The sequence below is a fragment of the Parasteatoda tepidariorum genome, chromosome 11 (assembly GCF_982258835.1).
Source record: "Parasteatoda tepidariorum strain Cologne lab strain chromosome 11, Ptep-v5.0, whole genome shotgun sequence".
Taxonomy (NCBI): Eukaryota; Metazoa; Arthropoda; class Arachnida; order Araneae; family Theridiidae; genus Parasteatoda; species Parasteatoda tepidariorum.
In genome coordinates, this window is record NC_141765.1 from 60,381,529 (window position 1) to 60,402,756 (window position 21,228).

Here is a 21,228-nt window from a genome sequence, read left to right on the forward strand (position 1 = left end):
ATCACTTTATTTATTTATTCATCCAGACATTTTCATTCGGTCTTGGGTTCTGAATATCAATAAAGTCTTATAATTTCCAATAATATCAATAAAGTCTTATTATTTTTACCTAAGATCCAGAATTTCGGCGAGGTTTGAACCCTTTACTAATATTTTACTCGAAACTTGACGAAAGAACAATACACCTAGGCCACGGAGGCTCTAACGGATGTCACTGAAATTTCGCTCCATGATTGGTGGAAATATAAATCACATGGCCAGAAGCCCCACCTATTTGTCTATTTTCCACTGCGACAATGTTACAAATTGTGTCAGTTTTCCTCAACTCAACTCCACTGGTAACAGTGTAATATTATTTTTCTTTAATATTTTTCTTTCTGTTTCCAGAAAGTAACGCGCATAGTGTAGCTTTACGTTGTTGGGTGCTGTTTCTAATTGTAACTAGTTAGAAATAGCAAGATCGTCACTGATTTGTCGGTGATTAATTGATACGCTGATTGTTTAAAAAATACCGAAATGCATGTAATACTACCGTTAATACTGTAAATCTGTTCCACCAGGCGGCAGCCGTTTTTTTTTGCGATCGGTGAGTATCAAAGGTTTCTGTTTACATAAATTTATAAAATTGTTTTTTGCCTGTCATCAAGATTCTTCAGTTAAATAAAGCTGGACAATACTTTAATTTTTCCAGTTGATACTTGGTAAGATTTTTATCTTTTTTCCTTTCATTTTTTTATTTAGTCTCTGAAAGGAGGTAGTGATTTATTATGTTGAAAAGTTAGCTATGTTAATACTGGATGAAAGGCCAGCGTAAATTTCGATTTGGCATTGTGAAGTATGTCAGCGGTTTTCCCCTTCATGCTACCAGTTGTGCGACGCCTTCTTGGATGGAAGCGGGGAGAAGGTGAAGAAAATTGGAGTGAAAAAGCTGTCAAAAGTTTAGTCAAAAAACTCCGGAGAACCGGTGGTTTAGAAGAACTAGAAAACTCAATTACAACTCAGGATCCTAACACCAGGTGCATAACAATTCCAAGGTAGGTTCAAATTAGTTTCATAAACGTCAAATAATCAGAATAATCTTAGCTTGCATCGATTAAGGATTCATGGGTATGCAGAATATTGATAAATGAAACTATAACTCTTTTTCCCTTAAAATTATTTTTTTTCTTTTGCTTGTAATTTAACTAAATTTTCTAATATTGTTTGACAGATAAAAGCATGAAATTTATCTTTTTCAAATATATGATTTGTAAACTGATTTATCATAAAACTGGATAAAAAAAAATTCAGAACTATAAATATTTCTCTAATTTATGAAACAGATGTCACCCTGTCTTAGTGAGTATATAGACAGTATCAATCCCAGACTTGTACAATAACATTATCATTTTATTTGCCGAGATGTGTATTAAACAATTTTTATTAAAATAAAGTAATTTATTTCTTAAATAAAAAATAAGAAACCAATGCAAAATAATGTAGAAGTAAATATGAGTTGACTAATTTGTCTGATATGACCAACAATGACAATTTTGAGATTAGATTGGACCAAAAAGGTTTTATCTAGTGTTCTAGAAATATGACATGGTAGCCAAATGTAAAATGGTTTAATCTATACAAATGCAAAAGTTATGTTACAAATTATTGGGTACATATAATTATTTGATACATATCATTTATTGTTTATGTGTATTCAAAAAACAGATAGATACTGTTGAGCCTAGATGCCATATGTAACATCTTGTTTTAACGGTCCTACATTAATACCCGTTTAGATCGTATTTGATACAGATTCCCACGTCTATCGTTTAGAATTTCTATTGACAGTTAAAAGAAAATATTGTTATTTTGTTTTGAAAAGAAAAATAAAATAAAAATAGTAACTGCTAATGATGGAAAAAAATTAGAACATATTACAGTCTATGAAAAACACATAAAACTGTCCGTTTGATGTTTATATACCATTTGGTGGAAGTGTTGGAATTTTTGGTTCAAGAAATGGTTGCAAAAGCTGAAGAAATACAAAGTGATACCGGTAACAATGGCTAAACCAACATTTGCGTAAAGTTTCAAAGCCTTTGAAACAATGAGGGACTTTCTGAATTTGATCATTAATCTGTTAGTAATATTGAAAATTTATTGTTTGCGCTGAAAAGAAAAGAATGTTTGAATGAAAATTTCTAAATAAATAAATATGTTTTGTATCATACTTATTTTTGCGTTAAGTATTAAATTTTACAATTAAAATTCAATACATTTATTGTTAAGTTATTAAGTTTCAAATCATATACTTCTTCATTACCCTTTATATATTTTCATATCATTTTGATAGTTTATGCTAGGCCCATTTGTCGTTTTCCTGTATCTATTGTTTGAAATAAATGGTCTCATGAGAAACGATCAATTGAGATTCTACTGTATATCGATTATAAAATATTCTAAACAACTTGTACTTTTAATTTTTAAATATTAGTAATGTCAGTGAATTTTCAAAATATTGATTATTTTGTGAGATACCATTCTGAAAGAGAGCTTTTGAGTAATCAATATTTTTTATGTGCTTGATTTGCAACAATTCCATCATAAACCTATACTATTTTTCAATCATTTGGCAGCAGTTTCTGCTTAGGATTTCCTCATGTTTATTCAAATCTTAATATTTTTAATATACTTTTTTGATGCACCCAATTTACAATTAATTACATAATTTATTATTCATTTTCCATTAGTTATTATTGCATGTTTTTACGAGAGTTTTGGAGCCCTTATATTTTTTACTCAATATAATTTTTCACACTTAATTCACAAAGATTCCATAGTAATTTCATGTGATCTTGTTCATCACTTTTCTGAATTTATTGCCTACAGATTTTAAAATCCCAAATTTTTTATACAATATATTTGCATGTGAATTCTGAAGTTGAATCACAGCAATAATTTTTTAAGATAATTCCTGATAATTGTATTAAAGCCTGTATGGTTTTATCAATCGCTTTTTTGGCAGTATTTGTATTACTTTTTGTACTAATTTTTATATCCTGATATTTTATTTTTATTTTAAAAGAGGAAACCACTGAAATAGAAATATTTTCAAAATGGCGCATAAAGATGTGAAATTCATTTGTTAATACTTGACAACGTTTGTTAATAACTTGGCGTCAATTGTCATCAAGTTATTATCAAATGTTTCCTAACTTTTACGAATGTTTGCTTTTAAAGTTTTTTACTTAATCTCGCTTATAACTTTTTTGTTATATGATGATGGGGTTAGATTAATTTTGAGAAAAAATATATTGTTTCACCAATATAAATTTTTTTTATGCTGAAATAAAAAGAAATGAATCTCGAGGGTTATTCCACATAGTTATTGAACTGTTAATCCAAAATTATTAAGGCACAGAATTTTGTACTAGGTTTGGCCAGTTATTGCTTAAGATTTCTGATTTTTTTTTTGTTTTTTGTATTGATTTTTTTAAAATATTCTTCTAATTATATTTGGTGAAAAAATTCTTTTGTTATATAATGATCACAGTTAACAATAAATAAAAATAAGATTTTATTAAAAAAATGTTGTTGAAATGCAAATATGTGGGACAACAAATAGCATAATTTGACTTAAGCACCGTACTGTTCACTTGTTATAAGCAAAAAAATAGCATATATATATTATTTATTTATTGTACTTTCTCACTACAGTTGTCTTTTAGAACATAGATATTCACATCAAAAGGTTTAGATTGTTGGGGGAGAAAAATTAATTAAGGGTGAGCTACCTGATCCATTCGGGGCTGACTTCAATTAATATTTTTTATAGACTAATTGTAGAGTTAAAAAGGGGCTAAAGTGAGTAAACACATTATATTTTAATGTATTTAAATAAAATATAGGTTTATCTAATTTTATTTTTTCTACAATATTAATCTACTAGCAGAAAATGCATTCATTTTTAAATATTTCTTTTTATTAACAGAGCTTTCATTTATAGTTTATAGTAAAAAAATACTTGAATGTAAATAATTTTCGATAGAAATATTACTTAAGCTTTTACTTACATTTATAAAATTAAATGAATTCCCTAAATTATTTAAATATTTATTCCCTAAATAAATATAGGTATTTTAACGTAGACTAATAAAATAGGTGAACTACTAAAACTTTAATTTGTCTTTTATCTATGCAAATTACCTTAATATAAAAAGGATATTCTACCCATTGGTCTCCAGATTTAAAAATACTATAAATTTTGCACTTAGTAAAAATATTGGTAGTTTGTTCTTTTTTACTTCAGTTGAGTCTCAATAAAAAAGAAATATTAAACATTGAAATAATTTTAAAAACTGTTTATAATTACAATCTATTTTGAAAAATAGTATTGATTTCATAACTATTTAATGTATAATTTTTAAGTATGGGAAAACAAAAGCAGTGATTGTATATAAAAATATTTGTAACAAATTTCTGAAGAAATTGTATTAACTAATGTCCTCCAATATTTTATGTAAATGAGTATAGGAAAACTTTATAATTGTACGAGAACTGTTAAAACAGCAAAATCAAATTTTATTAATGCTACTAAATTAACAAATCACACATTAAACATGTAAAGCACTTAATTCACTAAATAATTTACTTATCTTCCATTTTGTCTAGTTTCTTCTGTTTTTTCCTTCCAGTGTCCTGGATGAAGTAGGTTTTTACGGACAAATGCCATCATAAAATTTAATAAAAAGGACTCATGGAAATATCAATTTAGTATAGTTAAATGAGAAGTGTTTGAGTCTGACACTCAGTATCTAATATCTATCTTTCTGTGTGGTCTACAGAAATAGAAAATTTCTAGGAATCAGAACCAGCATGTTAAGTATTGTAAAGAAGGATTTTAGCTTGTATGTTAAATCTTACTGTTAATATTTGGGGTTTGATATGTTAGGCATCTTGGTGTCAGAGATTAGTAGACCTTTGTCTTTCTTAGTAATCTTTCAAAGTTTTTACTATGGTTTCTTTGCCCGCCTGTGGTTTGTAGAAATATGTGGCAATTCTTTATTGAAACATTATAGCACTTTAATCCATGGGCTGAATTAAACTTGCGACCTCTAGTGATGCATATAAAAGCATTGCAAAGATCCCATTATAATTTAGTTCCTCCTCTTGGATGTGAACCTGTGTTGTCTATGGGTTTACAAGATGGATGTAGTAATTTTTTCACGTGTTAATGTATTTGGCATTCTTTGGAAGCTAAATGATATTTTCGCTTACTCAGATTTATGGAAAACACTTACAATCAAGTCTCTGCCATATTAGAACAAATATTATTCTGTGCAGGTTTTATTTATTTTTTTATTATTATTTATTTTTTTTACAGCAGCATTCCATAAAATAAATTTTTCTACGTAAACGTGTTTTTCAAATTGGTTTCAAGTGACTTGAGGTATGATTAGGCCACTTCTTTCGCCTCACCCAATATTTGTGTTGCTAACTTTTTTTTCTTTAATGACACTATGGAAAAAAATTTATATTAAATTTTATGAAATTAAATATTTAAGCCTAAATTTAGGGATCCTTATGCTTTTTAAAAATTTTTAGGAGATAAAGACAAATTTTATTTGATAGAAATTAGCTGTTATAAAATTTTAAATCTATTTCTTTGTACAGTTAATTTAAAATTATTTTAGTCCAATTAACAATATAATTAACATAATTTTTGAAAATAATTATTTGAGAAGTCATTTACAATTTATTTTATGAAATGTTTAGTTATATTTGAAATTAGTAAAATACTTTAATTAAAAATATGAGATCCTGTTTAAAAAAATTAATATTGAACTATGTAACATTTTTTAAACAGAAAATTAATTCTCCATATTGGCTCTTAGTTAGAAATACCATTTAAGAGTTTAATAAGTAATGAAGTTTTAAAATAACTATCAGAAAAGTCATATAAACTTAATAAAAATTACTGAATATGATTATGAAATTTATAAATTAATATTAATTTTTTTTAAATTTAATTTTTGATAATTTCTGAAATTAATTTTTATTATAGTTAAACTTGTAATGTGGGAAGACATGATACTTATGTTTTACATTATTGCGCTAAGTTCAGTCTTTTTTCCAAAACTGCTGTGGCGTGTCTGGTTAGCAACAGTGAACGAACAAAGGACATGCTTTTTTTTTTTTTTTAATATCTTATCAAGTCTAGTGCAAGATTAATGTCAAATAGTTGTAAATAAAGTTGTCAAATAAAATTTTAAGCCAGTTTTCGCTAAGAGATTTACTTTTTTTTTTTTTTTTAAGGTAAATATAATCATTATTACACTAAGGTACTCTATTGAGGTTTCCTCTTTTTTTTAAATTTTTCTTTTTTGCTTCAGATTTCGTTAACAACACCATTTGACAAGCTTACCTTGAGTGTGTCATATCAATGAGGTTTAGTGCAGTAAGGCCATTTCCAGGCAATTTACTTTTAAAATATACATTCACGCCTGACACATATATTGTTGTAGTATCTTGCTAAACATGAATGCAAAAAGGAAAAATATAATAAGTAACAAAATTTATTTGTTTCTAATCGGTTTTGCAATAGATAAAAACCACACAATTTTATTAAGATTAGTTCAACTAAAATCCTATAATGTAATAAATCTGCCATTGGTTGTTAGATTTATTATTGCAGACTATGTACGAACTTAATATACACTTGCTACCACTCTTCAATTTTCTTTTGATGACTCACAGTTTCTCAATAAAACTTTAAATTATTTCCTTTTACAGCATTTATGATGAACAGCATTGATTTGAGTTTGGTGTGACCAAATTGCTGACTTTGAAAAGTGTTGAATAAGTTAGACTAAATTTAGTCAAAAATAGATTGCAAATTTTTATTCTAAATTCTGTCTATTCTTGTTTGTACATTGTAAAATTTTGCTTTCAAAGTAAATTTCATTGTTTATTGAATAAAAATTTTATATTTCTGATTGCCACTATGGCAAAATATGGTCTAGAATATAGTTGAAATTTTCCTGGAGAATTCCAGGGAAAGTTATTTCTGAAACTGAGTGGAATCCTGTGGTGAAGTTCTGTCCACTTATCAGACAGAAACATTCCTAAAATTTCCTACATTTTAAAGCTTGTACTCAAAATTTTTATGTAGAGAAATACTGGAATGGTTGTAATTTCAGCTTTGGAACAGCAGCATAATTCCTTTGCTGCAGATATATTTCGCCTACATTTAAAGAATCAAAATTTAATGTACTTGAACTTGATAAGCTTTTAAATTAATACGTTAGTTTTCATTACATAAAATCATTTCTTTAAAATTTATGTTGAGAAAGCAAAGGTTGTTGCAATGTAGTTTTAAAATTATTCTTGAAAAAAGATAGAGGATATTTTTTTCCGATTGGGAAAACAAGGTATTAAATAGAGTCTACAATTATTTTAGATTTGGGATCAAAACTGCTATTGCAGTAAATAGTACTTCCACTAGGTTAACTGCTTTTTCTAAATGTCGTTTTCAAGAATAAATTTAATGAAGTCCTTTTGTTTATACAGTCCTTTTCATTCACTTCTATGTCGTGTCAGTTAACTTTTTATTGAATCTGTCCAGTCTCAGCTTGGGAATACTGTTATGATTATCCACGCTCCGTTAATTATAAAATTCCAAAAGTGCACTATAATGTAATACATATTAGTAGTTAATTTTTAAAAGTGTTTTTTTTTTTTTTTTTTAATGCAAGTTAGTAAATATGTACCATTTAGAATTTCGCATTGACACACCTAATTAAATTTCTAAACTGATTTTTTTTTTATCTTGAATAATTTATGTACTTCAAGATATTTAATGTGCTTAGTTCTCATTGAGTCAGTTGTTATTTAATTATTATATCTCATGTTTGTTTTGACTAGATTGGCTGCAAAATTTAATACAGTGTCTGTCCGAAAAGAAACCAATCTTTTAGTTGGTTTCCATTCTTGGTAAGAGTAGTTTTTTAACCAGACTTGTCTATTTTCATCTCTACTCTATTTTCAATGAGTTTTCTTTTGATTCTGTCTCTCTCACTGAGCTATTAGGCTATTTATTAGGCTATTATTATTTAGGCTATTGATTGAATGAACCAATTTTATTCTTTGTGCTATTCTGTGTCATGTGTTTTGTCATAAAATTTTCTTCACTTTTGTTGTTTATAAACCATTAACCATTTAAGGTGAATTTTTGCTTTTGAGACAGGAAAATTATCCATAAGGTGAAAATGACATAATAAGAAGGCTGCAGTAAAAGCTACATTTTGCTTGGTCAACAATTCATAAATAATGATACATGTGTTAAAATGTTCAAAAATTCCAACATAAAACTAAACTTTATCTATATACTCCTCTTTTCCGAATTTCCTTATCATCTAAATATTGATAGATTGGTTGTATGACCTTGTTTATGAATTCTTTATAAATGATTTCTTATTAACTTGGCTGGGTTTTTTTTTATCACATTGACATTGTTTCTACTGCCATGATTATTATTTTTTATTTATTTACAATATTTGCTGTTTGTTGCAGTGGTTATCTTTTGTCATTTTCATTTACATATTTCATTTCATATTTTTATTTATTTTCATTTCATATTTTTAAACGCCTGATCTACATTCAAACAGTTCATGAAATTATCAAAGATTTTATTAAAAAATTCTAACAAAGGAAAATGAAATTCATCCATGCAATGATATAAAAACTTGTGTAAGGCGAGTGATATTGGTGAGTGTGAGTGATTAGTTCTGAGTAAAGTTTAAGATCTATGTGGCACAGTAATCTACTTTTTAACTCTCCTTTCCCCATAACAAAAAATTAGTAAATAAATAAAATAGAAAATTAACTAACCTAAAAGTATTATGAGCATAATATACTATGATTCCTTTATGCAAGTTAAGTTTAGTTTTCAATTGGAATAAGTACCTCAAAAATTATTAATTAAACTGAGTGTTAAGTTTAATATTCAGGATACAGTGTGTTTGAATTTCATTTAAACTTTGTACGGGGTGTTCTGAAAAGATCAGCCGTAATATATATTTTTAGAATTTCTAGATACTATATAAACCTAAAAATTTGAAATTAGGCAAAAAAAATTATATAGTTTTCTTGATCAGAAAATAGTAGTTTTCAAAAAAAAAAAAAAAAAAAAAAACCTGCTGAGATTACTGGATTAAAGGTAGGTGTTACGACTTAGAGTAAATTGAAAGGAATAAAAAAAGGCATGTTAAATTTTTTTTCTGAAACATCACTAAAATATTTCACTGGGAAATTCGGGCTTTTATTTATACTCTGTTGCAAGTTAAGAAAAAACCATTATTACTATGGAGAGAGCCTGTTTGCATTTAAGTGTCCGCTAAATGGATGCCCAGCTCCAAGCGCGAACGAATATCAACATCGCCAACTCGTGAAACGACGTAGCACGGCATTCTTTTTGCATATAAAAATAGCACAGATTAAATTTCTGTCCAACGAGTTTAACTTTTAAAAGTTTTTATATTGTTTTGAAAGCATAATTATATAATTTGATAGCTAAATAAAACGGAACTATACAGTCGCGGATGATTACTTAAATCCTATACCGCAATGGTCTTTTCTTGACTATAGTTCGGAGTATAGTTCAAATAAATTAAAAATGGGGGCATTACTATATTCTCGAATCACATTTATTATGTGATGTTTGGTTTAAAGCTTAACCTCTTTCTCTGGTGAAAACAAACATGAAAAATAATCGAATCAGTTTTAAATAGATGAAATATTTTTTTCTAATCAAATATTTACTGTAATAGTATTTAATTATAAAACAAATTCAATCTATTGTTGTACGGAAAAAACGTTTTTTATTCATTAAAATGAATTAAAAATTGTTTGATTCGAAATTGATAAGAAAAAACGTTATTACCGAACATTAGTTTTATTATTGAGTTATTTGTCGATGAACGAGTTCATAATTTGTATAAAAATGCATTGATTGGCATAATTAGTTGAAGTAGATTATCGACGAAATATGTAAAAATAGGATTAAAAGGCTCAAGTTTGAATTGTCTGACTGAACTACTTAATTAAAGGGAAAAAAAAATTCTTTTTTTTTTAAATTTTATTTTCCTCGTTATGAAGTAGAAATTCTAGCGGTTTATAACAAATTCTTGATTGTTAAGAGAAATTACCAACTTTAACCATGAACAAAAATTAATAGCCCCAGAAAAAATTTCAATGGTAAATACATGGATGTGGGTAATAATTTTAGAAGTGAACAGTTAAAAATTAAATTAATATCACTGGTTTCGAAGAATAATGAGGACACCTATGTAGTTAATCTCTGATATTTGCTATGAAATTGGGTACAAATAAAATAAATGTCTCTAAATAGGATATTAATATGAAAATCACTGTGTTTATGAGCGCTCGCTTTTAAATGTTGAGTCTTTAAACATTTTGCAATAAGGCAGTATTGACCGTATATACTGCATTTTGATCTTCTAGTTTATAGTTTTGCACGTACAAATTTTTCTGTTGCCGCTCCCTACCCCAAAATAATCGATAATAATTTGAGATCTTGTTTGCCTTTTTACATATTTTTCTAAATCTTTCTCGGATCATTAAAAAAAATCTAAATTGCAAAAGACGCTTTTTGTTGTATAGCAAATATGAAATCAAAGTTCCAGTCGGTCTTAGCGGATTACCCTATATTTTATTGTCAAATTGCAGAATTAAATATGAATAAAAAGAGAAACTGCGCGATAATTAATTATGTAGAAATTCGTTAAAAATGAGATTTTTTCTCATGTTGATGAACTTTTGTGCAGGAAATATACAGTAAATTTTAGTGTTTTTCAGAAAATTAATCTGCTCTATATGATGGTTTATTTTTTCCTCTTATCAATGTATTTCTTTCTTTTTCCCAATAGCTATAGTTTCCCTATAACTATTCAAAATAATTTCTTTTTTTGGGAAAGACCCCTGTCCACAAGTCCAAAAAGCTTGAAGGTAATGTTTTCTGATATACATTATATTAGGCGTTAAAGTAGTACTAGTAGTAGTAGTCAGTAATAAGTTGTAAGAATAGCATGCAGCTAAAAAAATAAGTAAGTGATTTTACTGTCATTTAAAGTATTACTGTATTTAAAGTTGAACATTGAATATGGTCAATAGGTCTATTATTATTCCAGGGCGACGCATTTGCTCTAGTGCACAAAATGAAGGGGAACATTTTAAAATGTTTTGGTTAAATTGTAATCTTAATGGTTCGAGGGACTAGCCTTTGCTATGCTAATTAAAATGTGCAGCGTTAAAAGTAGTGACATTTACAAAAAAAAAAAAATTTCGAAATTATATACAAAAAGATAGTCTCTCTGAAATAACGTCCTTTTTTTCAACGGATTTCGATTCTTGACACTCAAATTCAAAATATACGGGGGGTAACCGTACTTAAGTCAGAAGATCGGTCAAAAGTTTAATTACCTTAATGCTATTTTCAATTTTTCATGTACTTTACCAAAAATCTATAACAGTTTAAGCGACTGAAGAAAAATTGAACGTAATTATAAAAATGACGTTTGTTCAAAGATTTAAAAATTAGAATAGTTTGTATAATTTTTTTTCTTAATTCAATAATTTAAAATTTTTAATTGTATGTAATGTACCCACATTTTTACAATTTAAACTGAGCAATTTTAAATGTTCAAATTTGAATGGAATCTGACGAAATAAAAATTTATGAATCCAATTTTTTAAAAATTTTATTACTCGGAGACTATTCAGCTTAATTTTAGTGTTTTGTGACATTAAGTTACATTGTTTCAAATGCAGTAAAAAAATTACTGGCTAATTCAAAAGTTTTTAGACATTCTTAAAATAAATAATAAAGAATAATGAAAGAATAAAAATTAATGAAATATTTTACTATGCACGAAATTATCTTAGGATAAACTAGTTTTTCAATTGTATGCATTTTTTAAAAATTTATCTATAGTTCAAGAAATAAGGTGAAATGGCCAAAAAAGTAGAATTAACATTTAAGCGTTCAAACTGTCGTCTGCTTCCCTGATTGTTGGGAACATATTTTTCAGATTGCGGTTACCCCACCTTTATTTTAAGGGTCAAAAATTAAAATTTGTTAACCCGTATTTTACCATCGTCCTATATAGAGGACAGCTATAATTTGTTGCATTTTTACTGTGGATATTGCTATATTTAATTATTTTTCACTTCTAAGCTAAAATTTTAGATGGGTTATCATTAATTAAACTCATTTTATGATTAATTTTAAGTCTTTCTTATTTTTTATTTTTTTTAGATTTTTGAAAATAGTTATTTTTTACTATTTTATTTGACTCGAATTAAAGCTTCATTTTCAATAATTGTAAGAAGAAAACAATAAATTTGTTTTGAAATTTATTAACCTTAAGCTTTCAATATTACATTTGAGTAAAAACTGAATCGAAAAATTTATATTTAAACTGGTTTTGCAAGATGCTGCCGTATATAGAGGACAATGGCGAAATCCCCTACTATAGGCGCCCATCTGAGAAACTCAATTACATCTGGGTTTCTCTGAACGTAAGTCCAGAGAAATAAATATTTTATCACCGAAATGGACTAATCGAAATTTTCGTCAGCTTCTGAGTTATTTCATAGTGAACATCGTCAGGAAATAGTAGACACGATTTCAGGAAATGATAGCTAAAAATATTATCGCAGAAATAGTAACCAAAAGTAACAAATATGCAATATAATTTAAGCAATTTTTGGAAATTATGTTCTATAGCGGCTATCACATTTTGCCTAGAAGAAAAATGTGCTGGGAAAATGCCCTTCATGTTGGAACAACGCTCTCAGTCAAGCAATGTCGAGAAAAAGGTACTCTGATATTAAGAAGTATTTACACTTCAATGACAGCACTGCTATTAATTCATCAGATCACTATTACAAAGTTTGACCAATTTATGAACTGTTGAATGAAGCTATGCAACAATTTGGTGTGTTTTTAGAACATTTAAATATTGATGAAAGACTGGTTCGTTATTTCGGAGAACACTGTTTCAAAATGTATATAAAAGGGCCGTAACACTTGGATACAAGCTCTGGATATCCTTTTTATATAATACCATATCAAGGAGCAAAGAAAGATATTGAGTCTGACATAAAGAAAAAAAGTCATTATCTCAAATGGTTGTTGAAATTTGCTATTAATGGTTGAAACTCCAGCAAAGCACAAAATTTATACGGATAACTTTTTCACATCTTATGATCTTTTCGTTAGCCTCAAACGTAAAAACTTATTCGCTACAGGAACTGTTAAAGAAAATAGATTGGGAAAAAAAATTTTTCCTTCAAAATCATCTAAAATGTTGAAAGATAGATCGTGGAACATCCGATCTAAAGTTTGACTCAAGAAATGAAATTGCAGCTGTTCGTCGGATTGATAATCGAGTAGCATTTGATTAGTACCAATTTTAAAGACTCCAGCAGAAAGTAGACATACCTTCATGTGTTGTTTCTTATAAGAAGTATAAGAATGGAGTAGACTTGTTTGACAATCTCATGAAAACATAGTTTTTCTCTACAAAGAAAAAAGTGGTATTGGCGGTAAAAGTGGTATTTGAGACATCATTGGCCGCAGCATGAAAACTTTCCAAACTTTTTGTGCATGAAAAAACTCTAGAACTCGAATTTCGTCGACACATTACAATAGTTTACCTAGAATTGAGCGTACCTCGAAATATTGCAGGGTAAGGCCTAGGATTTCAACAAAGAAACTCGGACTACTTGAAATTACAAACTAATCACATATTAATAAGAAATCCTAATGGAAAACAACACCCTTGTCACCTTAAAAACTGTACAGAAAACCTTAAATTGTGCACCAAAAATGTAATTTATGACTTTGCGTGGAATATTTTCTGCCATTTCATGTAAACCAAGATGTTTGATCACAAAACATTTAGTAGTGGGTTGGACCATCGTCCTATATATGGGAAAGCTTGTAAATATGAAACCATTAAATTTTCTGTGAGTTTTTTTTTAAATTTTATGTTTTACTTGATGTTTCATTAGTATGTAATATATATATATATATATATATATATATATATATATATATATATATATATATATATATATATATATATATATATTATATATAGTATGTAATATATATATATTATATATAATATGTAATATATATATTTTTTCAAAAAATATTTTTCTTAAATATGGTAAAATATGGCTTAAAAAAAGGTATGTTTATTAAAAAATGTTTTATAGATGCCTATAAGTTGTCTGTGATTTTCACAAAGGAGAGGTTCGTCAGTATTTTAAATTGAAACAATTCGCATCTTCTATAATTTCTACCTGCTAAAAAAGTACTAATCTTAAGTTACCAGTCTTTTTTTTTTTCCTTTTTTAATTGAACAAAACAGAGTTTTATTTTTACTGTTTCTGGATATGAGAAAGTAATTTAAAGAAAATAAACTTTCAACATAATTTCTTATTTATGAATGACTGTGTTTTGATACATTGAACCCTAATATATGATTTTGATGTTTGTCTAATAATAATTTATGCGTATAAGCGATGAAGCTTCGTTCAAAATTAAATTACAGTGGTGTAACAGGTGCTCAAATGGCTCCAAAATGTAATTTCTACTCCAGCCTGCTCTCAAATACCGTTTTTTTTCCTTCCAAAATTGCACCAATCTACACCAAAACTATAATATTATTCATAGAGCATAAAGTGCGAATTCGGGCTAATTCGACATCAGATTTGTGCGCAAAAAGCAGTTTTCCCCCCAAAATCGTAAGCATTTTTTGTTTTTCACCTACATGTCGATTAACGAGTTAAGTTAGAGCCCCCCCCCCTCTATTCGAACTAAAATAACGAAATTCACTTGTCCAGTAATTCAGCTTACGTATTAAAACGTGCCAAATATGCCAAAAATTGTAGAGGGAAATAAGTTATGACTCGTCTCTTGGGACACGTAATTCTCCAACACTGAAAAAAAAAAAAGTATCTCTCCAGCAGATGTATGCATGCAAAACTATAACCTAACTTTTAAATATGAACGAAAATCATTTTCTTCATTATTAATGACTGAAGGAAACTTTTATTCGAAAATAATTAAGCTGTGAATTGAAATAAAAACTTTTAATTTAAATGTAGTACCATCTTTTCATGCTGGTATCAATAAGACTCTTAAATTAATTCTTTCCTTGAGTAAAAATGAAATCATAATATTGGGATGAGTGAAATATGCTGTTTTCTGTTTTATTTATTTTTAACATTCATAAGTTATAGCTTAATTTTTTAGTTATAAAGTATGCCTTTTGCTGGCCAACTAACTACAGAACTACTGTTTATTTAATTATTTTGTTAGTAATTTTAAGGATTACTCTTTAAGCTATGTATTTATAGTTAGTTTTGAATTGAAAATTCCGGAATCAATATATTTTAAGATAAATATGAAATCCCTTAAATCTATTTCTCTTTTATCTTATTCTTTATTAATATATTTTGATTATGTTTATAAAAAACCCATTTGAGCTCTAGTTTTATTGAGTTTTTTATTTTATTTTTTATTTTTTTATAAGAAATTCCCCCCGGATTTTTTTGGGTTTGTGGATGGGTCAAAAACCCTGATTAAAAGCCCCAATAGTCCGTTTTAAATTTTTTTCCCTACCAATAGATAGAAGAATTATGAATGTGCATATTTATCGATGAATAAAGAGGAAGAGAATTAATATTTTAAATAGGGACCAGAGCTTTTAGTAATATAGGACCTAGAAATATCAAAATATTAAGTCAAAAAAACCGTTGTTTCCAAAGTATAGTTGAATCACTGTTGTCATAATATATAACATTGTAATAAAAATATTGGAATTTCAAACGCCATGTGGAAAGGATCTGCAAAAAATCTATAAATGACCAAGATTTACTATAGAATCAATGCAAATAGAGCAAGTCCAAAAATAATGCCTTGAAATTCGACGTACACGTGTTGTAATAATGTCGTTATTAAAATAATGAAATAAATTCTAAAAAGATTTTTCCGAAGGAAACCCATTATGTAATTTATTTTTTTGGTTATATATTTAAAGTAGTTCTTTAATGCGTTTCTATTACATCTTATTTACTTAATAATGCATTTTCCCCCAAGCTCTGTTAAATATGATATAAAACGTTAATTTATGTGCTCAAATCTGCTCAAAAATCCTAATTTTACAAGCACTATGCTTCTCTGAATATAACGACTAGTTGCTCCAGTCTGCTACAAAAACCATTTATTTTTTTGCTGTATCACATTTGATCTGCTGCAAAAGGATTATGCTGCTGTTCCAACGCTGGAATTACAACCATGACAGTATTTATTAAAACATATTAATTGCCTCCAGTTAGGGGTTTCAATTCGGGGGAAAAAAGTCTGCTAAGGTTTCTTTTGTTTTAACTTCTTGGGTGATTTCTTAATAAGACAATCTGAAGTTTTCTTCTTCGGGGAGGTGAGTGTCTGTCCTAGGTCAAAAAGAAACATGACCTGAAAATAGGGTGTATTAGAGTTTTTTTTTTTCCAAATATCTCACAGACAAAGCTTAACTAAAAAATTGTAAGTACAAAAGTTGTAGATCGGTAAATGTCGCATAAAATGAGTACTATTCTGGCATAAAATGCTTACTTGACCTATAGTGAAAGTTGACCTAAATTGTCAACTTTTTTAACAATTCTTTTTTTGCCACAATTAATGCTTAAATGAAGTAAAAAATTTTGGCATTACTATGAATTGAATAACGTCTCTTTCCTTAACGTTTTTAAGATCCTTTTTTTCACTAATACGTTATGTCCCTTACCTTATGTAATAGTTATGTAACTATCCTCAATTTCTCACTTCTTACACATATTCCATATGAACATAGATCAAAATACTAGACCTGAAAAGATGTTTTTATGAACATTTGTGGATTTGCGAACATTTCTAAAAATCAGCGAATTATATCACACATTATACATTAAGTATTAAAGTTGAAAATTGGAAAATTCTGTGGCATTAGATACTGTTAGAGTTGTCCTAATTGCATTGCTGCTAACAAAACTCTCTACACAAATTGATGATTAAATTGGTAGTGAAATGTAAATAACTAAATATACTAAATCTAATTCAAATTTCGTCAGCGCTTAAAAGCGTCACCAGATGCTTATGAGTTCTTTTATACCGATCATTAAATTATTTAAATATCGTGGTAGTCAATATCACTTTACATCAGTGAATGTGAAATCACAAGATTTGTTGCCATTTTACACCTTTGCACTTGATGCTTTTTTTACTATTAAAAAGAATGGACGTGACCACTTAGAGCTTACGTGACAAAACCTGCTATTTGCACAATTACCATTTGACACCTTGAGGCCATTAAATAAAGTAGTTACTAAACAATAAATTTTTTTTTTTAACATTCAAAATGGTAGATATTATATGGTGCCAGTGAGATTTCTTTGATCGCGAAATGTTCAATAATTGAGAAAAAACTATGATTATAGCCGAAAAAGTTGGCTAGTTGGTAAAGTTGGTAACTGTTTAATTTAAAATAAAGTTATGTTTTAGGAAAATAGGTAGGATTTCAGAGTATAAGAAATTTTTTTCTATATCAATTGTTTAATTAGTTTTCCACATTTTGACAAAAACTTTTATTTGCTTCTAATTACAGTATTTCATCATCCTTAATTGTATTCTCTTTCTCACTAAAGATTGTTTCTAAATATCATGTTCACTATTGAAAAGATGATGAAAGATGACACATTGAAAAGATGTATTCATTATCAGAAATTCTTTTTTCATGGAAGGCGATAAAATTTTCAATCATATTTGTTTATATATTTGAAAATTCTATTCTCACTTGTTGTGAAATCCTTATCTTGTGTGGTTTATTATCAAGTTAAAACCCGTGGCATTTACTTTTTGTTGGCTGCTTTTAATGTGTCCTCTTCTTTTTCTCTTGTAGTATATTATTTAAAATGGCATTTTTATGTAAAAATTACCTTTTCAATTAATTTAAAAAAAAATCATGTTTTTTTTAATTAATTGAATTTCTTGCAGTATCCTATTTCTTTTTTAGGTATTTCATGGTTTTGAGTTTAGTACTTATTAGTTACATAAAAATATTTGCCATATTTTTGTACACACATCTCCCGTTATAACATCCGTTAGGATAATAGAGATCGTTATATCTAACTTTCGCTATATTGATGTTACGCAACCCGACTATTAGTTTTATTATAAAAAATATCATTTCCTTATAATATTAATCTAACTTCATCTTATTTTTCGTTCCAATTAACGTTATTTAATAATAAAATAATATGTTGGTAATAAAAATTGTCGCTAAAGTCATCTAGTAGTTTCTACAGACAGATAAATAGGGCCGATAATAGTTTCTACCTCATTAAGAACAATATTTTAAATAATTGAAACAAACTTTTACAACAAACTTTCTCTAAAATAAAAAAGAAGAAAAACTACGTTTTTTGACCTACGCTCACCTGGGCGTAAGGGAGGGGGAGGGGTGTCAAAACATCAAGGAAGTAGCAGTTATTCAAACAATAGTGTTACCAACCTGTTATTACTTTGTTTCAGCATAATTTTGGAAGAAAATGGAAATTTCTTTAAAAAGTTGACAATTTAGGTCAAGCAAGCATATTTGAAACAAAATGTATCATATTGGTACTCATTTTATGCAAAATTTACCTATCTACAACTTTTAAACTTACAATTTTCTAATAAGGCCTTGTCTGTGAAATACTTTGAAAAAAAAAAAAAAAAACTCAAATACACCCTATTTTAGGTCATATTTTTTGACCTAGGAGTCGACGTTCCTCTCCCCGGTGGGAGAAAACTTAGGTAATTCATATTGAGACATTACCTAAGCGATTATAACATAAAACATTTGCCGAATTGGGCTTGTTTTTGTTCCTTAACTACTAAATGTAAATCAAGGAAAATGCTGATTTGTTTTTGTTCCTTTATAGCTCATTGTATCAACGTTGATGTAATTACATTTTATAACGCGCTGCATACCCTCCAACTTATGAGGATTTTGAAAATAATTCTTTCTAGTGGTAGCGAACATAAGTAGAAATTTTTAAAGCAAATGGATCTCTCATATAACTTTTATCAATATTTAAGAATCTAGCCATATGGCCTGCACTTTTATAAGTAATAGTGGACAAGTTACGCTAAAATTAATTTTTTTTAAATATTAAGACATTAATTTTGCTACCGTCTGAAAAGAAGATTTCTGAAACAACGGAAATTCCGTAGCAGTTGGAGGGTATGCGCGCTGTAATGCTCATTTTGATAACTATTAATTGTCATTAAATTGACTTAATATTTAGAAAATCCGGCTTAAACTAATAGGGATGAGTATTTCTTAATTGTACATCAAACTCGTATAGATAATTAACGAACGTTACATTTACAAGGCTGCCAACTTTCAACGCTTTCTGAGAAAATTTCTTCTAGTGGTAGCTCAGTTAATGTTTTATTGTTATTCTTCGTTTTGTAAATCTATACATGTTTAAAAAGTTTTTATGAAATTCAGTTTGTTCCTGTTTTCTCGTGTGATACTTTTAAAATGTTGGTAAAATCACCAAAAATTATGAAAGCTTTAGTTTTTATTTTACTACCACTCTATAAAAATATTTTTCACGAAGCTTTGTAGTTGGCAGTCTTGTATTTATCTTATTTTCTAAGAATAAAAAAAATATAACGTATAGGTTTAAAAATAAAATTTTTACTTTTACAATCTTAAAGCATCTCCTAATTGCCTTTAAACTAATACTGATTCCCGTAAACTGATTTCCTTTAAATATTGTTGCTAACAGTTTGATGATGAAAGTTTATGAAAGAGATTATTTATTTATGAAAGAGATCTAGTTTATAAATTATGCAATTTTATATGAATTTAGTTTAAATTATTGTATCATGTAGTGTTAGTAAATAAAATACTTTTGTAGAAATATTTCGCTCTTGGAACTGTAACTAGATCTAACAATATTTATTTTCTTCACTTAAGTATATTTTATGACAAAATGATTAAAACTGTGAAAACGACAAAAATCGATGCCATTAAATCATAAACTTACATAAATTTCATTAATTTCATTTATTTTACTTTCAAAAATGGTAAAATATGTAAATTGTGACTCTGTGGTGCCTTAATTGTAGTTAAATTCAAATTTGCCATTTTATATAAACTTATCCAAAATCAATAAATTTCAGTCTATAAGGTGTTTTATGTTTTTTGGATGAATAATGTTTTTTGGTTATGTTTTTTGATGATTTTGATAATAAACTCGTCAAACTAAAATATCAAAACAGTTTTTAAAGCGTAAAGACTAGGTGATGAGGTTTATTGATTAATCTCGATAATTGAATGATCGTTTGGTCAGTTAATGATGATGGCAATTTTGTAAATTGGTACATTGCCATCGTGAATATTCATGTTAATCATAGCTTATCAACAAAATCTTATTAAAAAAATTGAGAAGTTTTTAAGATACTTTGAAGGTATTCAAAATGTTCTTGTTAGGATGTTCGACATCATAAATGAGATACGAAACTAAGTTATCTTTGATTTTTACCCTTTGATTGTCATGTTTGCATATATGCGTCCAGCGAAAACCACCTGTGTGTGGGCGCACGTGTGCATCTCGCGCAAACCGTCGTTTTTGTAGATTATAGACTCGAATGTGTAACCATTTTAATACTTAACCATTAAGGAGCAAACATTATATATTGAAAATACGAAATGTTCGGATCAGTTTAGAGTAGTAACAGCATTTGGATTGTGTACTATGTTATGTCTGTGTACGCCGCTGATAAAATCAATATTCCGAGAGAAAGTATTCTGTCTCCAGCGATCGCTTAACTTTGAGCAATTAGCAGTCGAAGTTTTAAAGGCAAACATCAATCTAATTAACACTAGATTGCCTAAAAAAGTCTTTAATTTCAATTAGAAAAACAATGATGTATATAATGACACAATTTCTTAGAATTTTGTGACTTTTTGTGCAGCACATAATTTTTTTTATTGTTAATATTTACTAATAACTTGTTATATAATTAAAAATAATATAAAAAATAGTAATAATTAATTTTAAACAAATTTCTTTTCACATTAGTTCTTCTTTCACAATGCAGTCATTTTGACTTCTTTTGTGCAATAT

General features: G+C 27.8%; 1 protein-coding gene across 2 annotated transcripts in view; it reads left to right on the forward strand.

Annotated features, from left to right (window-relative positions):
- The first annotated feature begins 276 nt into the window (after nucleotides 1–276).
- Nucleotides 277–21,228, forward strand: part of Smox (Smad on X protein) — a 98,018-nt gene continuing 77,066 nt past the window's right edge. Inside the window, exons 1-2 of one of the 2 annotated variants that reach the window (XM_043043958.3) lie at nucleotides 277–586; nucleotides 742–1,034. In XM_043043958.3, the coding sequence (XP_042899892.1) occupies nucleotides 838–1,034 (197 nt within the window). In that variant the 5' untranslated portion in view covers nucleotides 277–586; nucleotides 742–837. Of the gene's footprint in view, nucleotides 587–641; nucleotides 1,035–21,228 lie in introns of those variants that run through there. The other variant, XM_087154678.1, reaches the window with a different exon arrangement.